The following is a 9,637-nucleotide window of genomic DNA, read 5'->3' on the forward strand; positions in this document are numbered from 1 at the left end:
TGGACATTCAAAATCGAATGTTGTGCTGTCACGACATTGGACATTGGACATTCAAAAGTGAAAGTCGTGCTAGCACGACATTGGACATTGGACATTCAAAATCGAACGTTGTGCTGGCACGACATTGGACATTGGACATTCAAAAGTGAATGTTGTGCTGGCACGACATTGGACATTGGACATTCAAAAGTGAAAGTCGTGCTAGCACGACATTGGACATTGGACATTCAAAATCGAATGTTGTGCTGGTACGACATTGGACATTGGACATTCAAAAGTGAAAGTGGTGCTAGCACGACATTGGACATTGGACATTCAAAATCGAATGTTGTGCTGGCACGACATTGGACATTGGACATTCAAAAGTGAAAGTCGTGCTAGCACGACATTGGACATTGGACATTCAAAATCGAATGTTGTGCTGGCACGACATTGGACATTGGACATTCAAAAGTGAAAGTCGTGCTAGCACGACATTGGGCATTGGACATTCAAAATCGAATGTTGTGCTGGCACGACATTGGACATTGGACATTCAAAAGTGAAAGTCGTGCTAGCACGACATTGGACATTGGACATTCAAAATCGTGTAAGTTTGACCTTCTGGGGCTGAAGTTGCACCGGTTCGACGTTTTCCCCACCATCCTGTACAGGCTTGTCCTTGAAAGTTTTATTCCGCAGATATTACCATACAGTTAATACAATGTTTGAACATGCAAACAGTCAAAACTCACTTTTTCGAAGTCGTTGGACCTCATGAAAAAATACTTCGAGATAACGGACATTCGAGATATCCGTAATACGAACATTGTATAACAAAACACAAAATATTCGAAAAAAGTTCAAATTAACAAGAACATCGAGATAAAAGAGTTCGACATAGACAGTGTTCACTGTACGAGTATTTCGATTCCAACCTGGCTTTGTATTTGGAACTAATCATGATTCTACGCGTAATATTCAATATTGATATTAATTGGATCTAAGAACGGAGTAGCTAATCGGATTACTTGATATAAACAACTGGCCTATAGAGTGAATGAAGTCAATGATGCATGCTTATAAAATAGCATATTGAATGCCACCCTAGGTCCGTTTTCATTAACGTCTTGAGTCTGAGTTTAGGGCTCGGGGTCAGACAACGGAATTCTTAAATGTTTCAAAATATCTATAATGTAACTTACAAAAGCTATATGCATGATTAATAAGTAGAACGGATTTTTTTTGTAACGCTTACATTATTTTTTTTTACCATTTTTGCTCCTAAAACAGTTTTTTTTACGCCCAAAAAAATCGGCTCCGAATTCAGAGACAAAAGAGTTCGACATAACGGATTTCGACTGTATAAATAAGTTACCTGCGTTTTAGTTTCGTTGTTAGTAGGTGACTTTATCTCTTGACAACCCTTCGAAGTCAGTATACTGGTGTTCATCGCACATCGAGTATCCGTAAACTCCTACACAAAAAATGGAGAAATATTATTTGTACTTATTAAAGGAGCTAGACACCAGATGGTCCAAAAATCAGCAAAAACAGTTTTTCCTCAAAACAAACCTTGAAGTGTCAATGCGAGCTAAAAGGAGGCCGATGAAATGTCGCTTTACATGGTTAAACGAATACACCGCAACAATCATGTTGCTGTCACATCTGTATTTCCCCGTTTGAAATAGCGCATATCGCTTTCAAAGTTTAATTCATATCTTATCATGAGTAAAGATGAATATACCGACGCTAATTTAACAGAAAATAGCTGAGATTTACGTGGTGGACAATCGTAGTAAATTACGAATGGAAAAAATGCGCAAAAATTGAGAAAGATGCATGTGTTGTAAGCGATGTGATACATCAGCAAGTAAGATTCAATACGTTGTACACAACGATGTCAATTTTATGTAAGATTCTCTTTTTCTGTTACAATTGTATCATTTGGTGTCTAGTCCCTTTAATAACGAAAACGGAAACATATTGTTTGTACTCCTGCACAACGATACGCAAGCATAACATCTAAATTCGATGAAACGGAAACGTGTATACGTAAATCTACACTCTCACATATTGAGCGTTTTGACAACTTATTTATTAGTTTTGAAATGAGCCAAGTTATGTGTAAATGGCTGGAAACCAGTACCACTGCTGAAAAAGAATCAGGTCGCAGTTTTTCATATTTACCTTCGAAAATCGATGCTTTATGACTAAAAGACATATTAATGCCTAACGAAAAATATATGGAAGCTTTCCATATGTACTCCTACACAAATATACGGAAGCATACCATCTGTACGCCTACACAAAGTTATGAAAAAATATCATCTATACTTGTACACAAATATACTGAAGCATACCATATGTACTCCTACACAAAGATATGAAAACATACCATCTATACTCCTACACAAAGATACTGAAGCATACCATATGTACTCCTACACAAAGTTATGAAAAAATATCATTTATACTCGTACACAAAGATACGGAAGCATACCATATGTACTCCTACACAAAGATATGAAAACATACCATCTATACTCCTACACAAAGATACTGAAGCATACCATATGTACTCCTACACAAAGTTATGAAAACATACCATCTATACTCGTACACAAAGATACTGAAGCATACCACATGTACTCCTACACAAAGATATGAAAACATACCATCAATACTCCTACACAAAGATACTGAAGCATACCATATGTACTCCTACACAAAGTTATGAAAACATACCATCTATACTCGTACACAAAGATACTGAAGCATACCATCTGTACGCCTACACAAAGTTATGAAAAAATATCATCTATACTTGTACACAAAGATACTGAAGCATACCATATGTACTCCTACACAAAGTTATGAAAACATACCCTCTATACTCGTACACAAAGATACTGAAGCATACCATATGTACTCCTACACAAAGATATGAAAACATACCATCTATACTCGTACACAAAGATACTGAAGCATACCATTTGTACTCCTACATAAAGTTATGAAAACATTCCATCTATACTCCTACACAAATATACTGAAGCATACCATCTGTACGCCTACACAAAGATATGAAAACATACCATCTATACTCCTACACAAAGATACTGAAGCATACCATTTGTACTCCTACACAAAAATACTGAAGCATACCACCTGTTCTCCTACATAAAGATACGGAAGCATACCATCTGTACGTGTACGCAAAATACAGAAGCATACCATCTGTACTCCTACACAAAAATAAGGAAGCATACCATCTGTATTCCTGCACAAAGATAGGGAAGCATACCATCTGTACTACTACACAAAAAACGGAGGCATACCATCTGTACTTCTGCACAAAAATACGGAAGCATACCATCTGTTCTCCTACACAAAAATATGGAAGCATACCATATCTGTACTCATACACAAAGATACGAAAGAATTATGTCTGTAGTTATCCACAAAGATACGGAAGCATACCATTTGTACATATACACAACAATACGGAAGAATTCTATATGTACTCCTACACAAAGACACGGAAGCACACCTTTTGTTCTCCTACACAAAGATACGGAAGCATACCATCTGTACTTTTACACGAAAAAACGAAGCATACCAATTGTGATTCTACACAATGATACGGAAGCATACCATCTGCATTTCTACGCAAAGATACGGAAGGACAGCATCTCTACTTGTACGTAAGATACGGAAACATACCATCAGTACTCCTACACAAAGATACGGAAGCATACCATTTGTACTCCTTCACAAAATACGAAAGCAAACCATCTATACACCGACACAAAGGTACAGAATAATACCGTATGAATAACGGAAACATGTTTTTGTACTGCTAGGCAAAGACAAGAAATATATCGATTGTACAAACTTCCTCTGTAAGGAAAAAATATCATTTGTTATCTTTCACAAATAAACGGAAGTACACCACTTGCACTCCTACTCAAAAAACGGAAACATGTATACTCAACTCATAAATAAACGAAAACACAAAGCTTTTGTTTAAACAATTGTACTTCAATAAACAAGAAAAATATATACATGCAACATATATTTAATTTTAATTTAATTTCCTTAGCTTTTCATTATGTGGAATGTGAACAAACTGCTTTTGTGAAAAAACTTCATTTTGAGTCATGAACTCTGCCAACTTTACAATAATGAACTGTTGAATATGATTTTATAAAGTTGTTAGTTGTAATACATTTTAGAGTGTTTTATCATTATTCTCAATGAAGCTTATAATTAATCTACCTGGTATTAAAAGTCCTGCTTTGATTACTACAAGTTATTTTGATAACATTTCAACAATGCTGCAAATCATATTTTGTCGAATGAACTGTCAAAATGTTATTACATATATGTGGCACAACTTCCTAGTATGCTTCTACTTTGCTTGAATCCAATTTCCATTCGGTGATGAAATCATTGATCATTATCATTTTTTATCTTCAATAAAGATATTAGTCATATCTCTAATATGGTCAAGTGATTATAAGTATCTTCCATGGCCGAGAGTGTTAGAAAGGTTCATTCCGACTCGAGCGTAGGGTGATTTGCGGAAACGAGGTTTACCGAGATGAAAACACGCTGCGCGAGGGTCGGGATGAACCTATCTTATACGAGCGGCTATGGTAGATGCGTTTTCTCCCACTTCAGTTAAACAAAATTAGGTAAAAATGTATTTTTGCTGGAACTCTTTTTTGCTTAGTGAAAATAATATTGCGTATGGATATGCGATAGCACGTGGTTGTCATGGATATACGCGCAGGTGATCCAGTTAATGTTAATAGTCAAATCGGTCTTTTTAAATTGTTCTAAGGAGAATGAAGCATTATTTCTTGAATGGCGCCTGAAAACTGTTTTATGGTGACATTTGAAGCGAGAAATAATTAATTAGCGTTCCAAATATTACCATACGACAAGATTTTCTTGATGCTACTGACGACAGTCTTCAACAAGAGAGGTAATTACAATGTGGTAAAAGGAGTTACATACGGGCATTCTATCTTCGCCCGCGGGCAAGATAAGCATATCTAGCATGGTTAAATTATTGGATCTACTTATCTGAGGTGGGAGAAATAGGTGTCTGCCTCTCACCAATGAGGTAATTGGTTCGATCCCAACCAAGGATTTTTTCTCATGGACTATCAAAACGCACAACAATAATAGTTCCTGTCACCAGGGCCAGTATTCAATATTGGTCCTAATCGGATCTAAGAAAGATGTAGCTAATCGGATTACTTTTTATTAATAACTGACCAATAGAGTGAATAGAGTCAATGATGTAAGACCATAAGATTAACTTAAGTTTTATATGGATTACCTATCCAGGGCCAAAATTAAATATTTACCTTATCCTTATCCTAAGACATACCTCAGTGATTCAATTCAGGCTATTGGTCAGCCAATAATACAGGCCAATCAAAACACTTAGTTTATAATCTTAAATTTAAGTTCAATCTAAGTAACTTATTGAATACAGCCCCAGGACACAATATCACGAAAACACTTAAGTCAAATATCAGCCTAAGTCAAACGCATTTGACCATATATCATCAAACATTATCAATGAAAATTTATGTTTTGACACCTTTTAAAAAACATTAAGATAGTGAGTAACGCCTTTGATTATGATTCCAAGGGGAAAATCTTCTACAGCCAAACAATGTATTTGGGTACAATTAATTCAAGGATTTATTGTATTTTTTTCTTGCGTTGTTGTTGTATGAACGCAGTAGGGCACGCGAGCAAGTTCCATGAAGCGCAAATATATCCATTTTAAATAAGTATTCATTACGATTTAAAATGTGTAAAGTATCTTCTGCAATTTAGAATTTGTTCTGAACGAAATGTAACCGACAACATACGTTTGTATAAAAGAATAACTGATATTTGCAACGACTTATATCATTGGTTTAATGACGTCCCGCTAATCCAATTGGAGCGCAATATTGAAATAAACAATGACGTCATAACTCCTTGCATGTTATACAATGTAAACGTCAAGCTTTTTCTATACAAATGACTAGGTGAATGTAAGTATTGTTTGTTAACAATAACTCCGGTATGTTTTGCTCCAAAATTAATTTTCCTTGACGTATTGACAAACAATTCAATCAACTCATCCTATGAGAAAATACGTTTTAAAAAAGTATAAATACATGCAAGGTTTTGAACAATACTATGCCTTTGTATGGTAAATGGAGCTATGATTTTGATTGAGATTTGACTTGAGTATTTTTATGATATTAGACCCAGGATTAGGACTCGAATGGCGATTCTATAATCAAAAACATTTCGTCACAATCGAATTAAAGGCAACTCGTAGAAACTAAAAAGCAATTCACGGTCAATTAAACAATACTATATACGTACCACATCGTTACACCATGCGCACTCGTTGTGCGCAGTAATACATTCGCTGCAAAACCTCTGTTCTGCACATTGTGTTTGCGCTTCAACCTGGCGGATCTGGGACCCGATCAAGGTTGCTGTAGGCATAAATATCAGGACATGATTATAGTGATTGCAGTCATTCGTCGATGTTTTTTTGGTCATAGTTGTTATTAAATAAATACATATAAATATATTTGAAGGAACCACTGTTTAGTTTATTCATATTTTGAAAAAAATAACTATGTCAATGCTAGTTAAATCAATAGGATTTAGCCTATTTGTATTAACTAAAAGTGTGCTTGTGTTTAAACAAAATGGATCCGCGATAACACCAACAATGTTGCTGTAGGCCTCCACATTGATATTCATAATGACCTACTGTTTACTTTTTCGGCATTAGGCCGACTGAATTCACCCTGACTTCCTGTGAGATTAACATAGATGAACTGAATATAATCAAAATGACCATTAGTCATTGTAAAGTGGAACTAGACATCGTATTGGCCATTGAAATAATGTAAATCCCTTTGGCCATTGTAAGGATTGTAAATCCTATTTGCTATTGTAAGGAGTGTAAAGTGACACTTGAAATCCCATTGGCCATTGTAAGGATTGTAAAGGGAAACTGGAAATGCCAATGGCCATTGTAAGGATTGTAAAGTGAAACTAGAAATCCCGTTGGCCATTGTAAGGATTGTAAAGGGAAACTGGAAATGCCATTGGCCATTGTAAGGATTGTAAAGTGAAACTAGAAATCCCATTGTCTATTGTAAGGATTGTAAAGGGAAACTAGAAATCCCGTTGGCCATTGTAAGGATTGTAAAGGGAAACTAGAAATCCCGTTGGCCATTGAAAGGATTGTAAAGGGAAACTAAAAATCCCAATGGCCATTGAAAGGATTGTAAAGGGAAACTAGAAATCCCGTTGGCCACTGAAAGGATTTAAAGGGAAACTAGAAATCCCGTTGGCCATTGTAAGGATTGTAAAGGGAAACTAGAAATCCCGTTGGCCATTGAAAGGATTGTAAAGGGAAACTAGAAATCCCGTTGGCCATTGAAAGGATTGTAAAGGGAAACTAGAAATCCCGTTTGCCATTGTAATGATTGTAAAGGGAAACTAGAAATCCCTTTGGCCGTTTTTAGGTTTGTAAAGGGAAACTAAATATCCCGTTGGCCATTGTAAGGATTGTAAAGGGAAACTAAAAAATCCCGTTGGCCATTGAAAGGATTGTAAAGAGAAACTAGAAATCCGGTTGGCCATTGTCAGGATTGTAAAGGGAAACTAGAAATCCCGTTGGCCATTGAAAGGATTGTAAAGGGAAACTAGAAATCCCGTTGGTCACTGAAAGGATTTAGAGGGAAACTAAAAATCCCGTTGGCCATTGAAAGGATTGTAAAGGGAAACTAGAAATCCCGTTGGTCACTGAAAGGATTTAGAGGGAAACTAAAAATCCCGTTGGCCATTGAAAGGATTGTAAAGGGAAACTAGAAATCCCGTTGGCCATTGTAAGGATTGTAAAGGGAAACTAGAAATCGTATTGGCCATTGTAAGGTTTGTAAAGGGAAACTAGAAATCGTATTGGCCATTGTAAGATGGTAAAGTGAAACTAGAAATCCCATTGACCATTGTAAGGATTGTAAAGGGAAACTTGAAATCGTATTGGCCAATGTAAGGTGTGTAAAGGGAAACTTGAAATCGTATTGGCCATTGTAAGGATTGTAAAGGGAAACTAGAAATCGTATTGCCATTGTAAGGATTGTTAAGTGAAACTAAAAATCGTAGTGACCATTTTAAGGTCTGTAAAGGGAAACTAGAAATCCGGTTGGCCATTGTAAGGATTGTAAAGAGAAACTAGAAATCCCATTGGCCATTGTCAGAATTGAAAAGGATACTTTATGCAATAAGAAAGACCATGAACAGATTTAAACGATGAAACGGACATCTAAAAGGAAGTCAACCCTGCCCCCATTAAAAAATGAATGAAAATCCAGTAATTAATTTATATTTGCCTAAATATGAATATAGAATTAATTCATAAATCAACAAGGACATCGGTAAAACTTTGTTTAAAATCGGCCTTCATGGGGTCTATAATTTTGCTTTCAAATTGTATAATTTCCGTAATCACACAATTTATAATCTTTTCATTATACTATGAATCACTGTGCAGTCGAACCTCGTTGGCTCGAACTCCCAGGGACCGGCGAAAATACCTCGAGCTTCGGTAATTTCGAGCCAAGCGGGAATGCTTACACTTAGTGTAAAAAAATCGGTCCTTTGTATCCAGTTCGAGCCAGCGGGGGTTTCGAGCCTTGCGATATCGAGCCAACGGGTGTTTCGAGCCAAGCGATATCGAGCCAACGGGGTTAGACTGTATTTGTGCTCAAGTCGGGATAGCAGTCAATTCAGTATTACACAAAAACGTTTAATGGTTTTATAGATGGAAACGCCGGGATCTGATTCTCAAACAAAGGATATATTTGTTTTGTAAAGTATTTTCTTTTCAGAAACGTGTTTCTGTTTACAAATATTCACATTAGATTCACCCATCCATGTCTGATAAGCTCAGCCGACCAGCCGAATCTAGGTCAAATTCTTAACCACCGTTTCATGATACAGGTAAACTCCGGGGTGACACAGATGTTAAAGAAAAAAACGACAGTCAACGTCTTGTTCGCATCATATAGCAAACTACAGATATTGTAATAAAATAATGGAAATATAACTACATGTAAGTTAAGCCAAGTATAAGCAAACAACTTACCAAGCAGAACAATTGTATACAAGAGATCCATTTTATAAATGTGTTTCATATGTTCAGGTCACGTTTGATCTTACATCACTATAAACAATATACAAAAGTAACCATATTATCACGTAAGATATAAATATTTCAAACTTTACTGTATATATCAGTCATGTATCTTGGTTATATTTGTTATAAATCCCGTTTCTATAAAAGTAAGAGAAAATGTTTCGAGTATATTGCCCGGAAGATTTTAAATACAGCTTTATTCGCTACCACGTGTGTTAAAGGCACAGCGTGACATCTCATAAAAGCAAGCTTAAGGCGTCGAGGCGTAAAGAATACAATATTTTTATTGTACTATTTTCGTTGAAATTTGGCTGAGTAACAGGAAAAGTATATTTTTTAATTTGTCATCTGATTAAAAGTTATATTTTTGGCGGAAATGCAATTACCCATTATGGTGAGTCAAGCGATTTTCAGTGT

The 9,637-nt window shown here is 35.9% G+C and overlaps 1 protein-coding gene across 1 annotated transcript; it reads right to left on the reverse strand.

The window, feature by feature from the left end:
• Nucleotides 1-579: 579 nt before the first annotated feature.
• Nucleotides 580-9,405, reverse strand: LOC128223957 (integrin beta-7-like). The gene is made up of 4 exons (XM_052933527.1): nucleotides 9,170-9,405; nucleotides 6,385-6,500; nucleotides 1,358-1,456; nucleotides 580-660 (listed from the first exon to the last, which is right to left on the reverse strand). Exons 1-4 carry the CDS (start codon nucleotides 9,216-9,218, stop codon nucleotides 580-582), a joined length of 345 nt encoding a protein of 114 aa, XP_052789487.1. The 5' UTR covers nucleotides 9,219-9,405.
• Between the last annotated feature and the right edge of the window lie 232 nt (nucleotides 9,406-9,637).

Source organism: Mya arenaria, chromosome 1 (genome assembly GCF_026914265.1).
Source record: "Mya arenaria isolate MELC-2E11 chromosome 1, ASM2691426v1".
In the NCBI taxonomy this organism is placed as follows: domain Eukaryota; kingdom Metazoa; phylum Mollusca; class Bivalvia; order Myida; family Myidae; genus Mya; species Mya arenaria.

Coding starts and splice junctions, on each gene's coding strand:
- LOC128223957 (XM_052933527.1), bottom strand. CDS start 9,218: ATGAAACACATTTATAAAATGGATCTCTTGTATACAATTGTTCTGCTT. Junction 6,501..9,169: donor GTATACAATTGTTCTGCTTG/GTAAGTTGTTTG, acceptor TTATGCCTACAG/CAACCTTGATCGGGTCCCAG. Junction 1,457..6,384: donor GCGCATGGTGTAACGATGTG/GTACGTATATAG, acceptor TTTTTTGTGTAG/GAGTTTACGGATACTCGATG.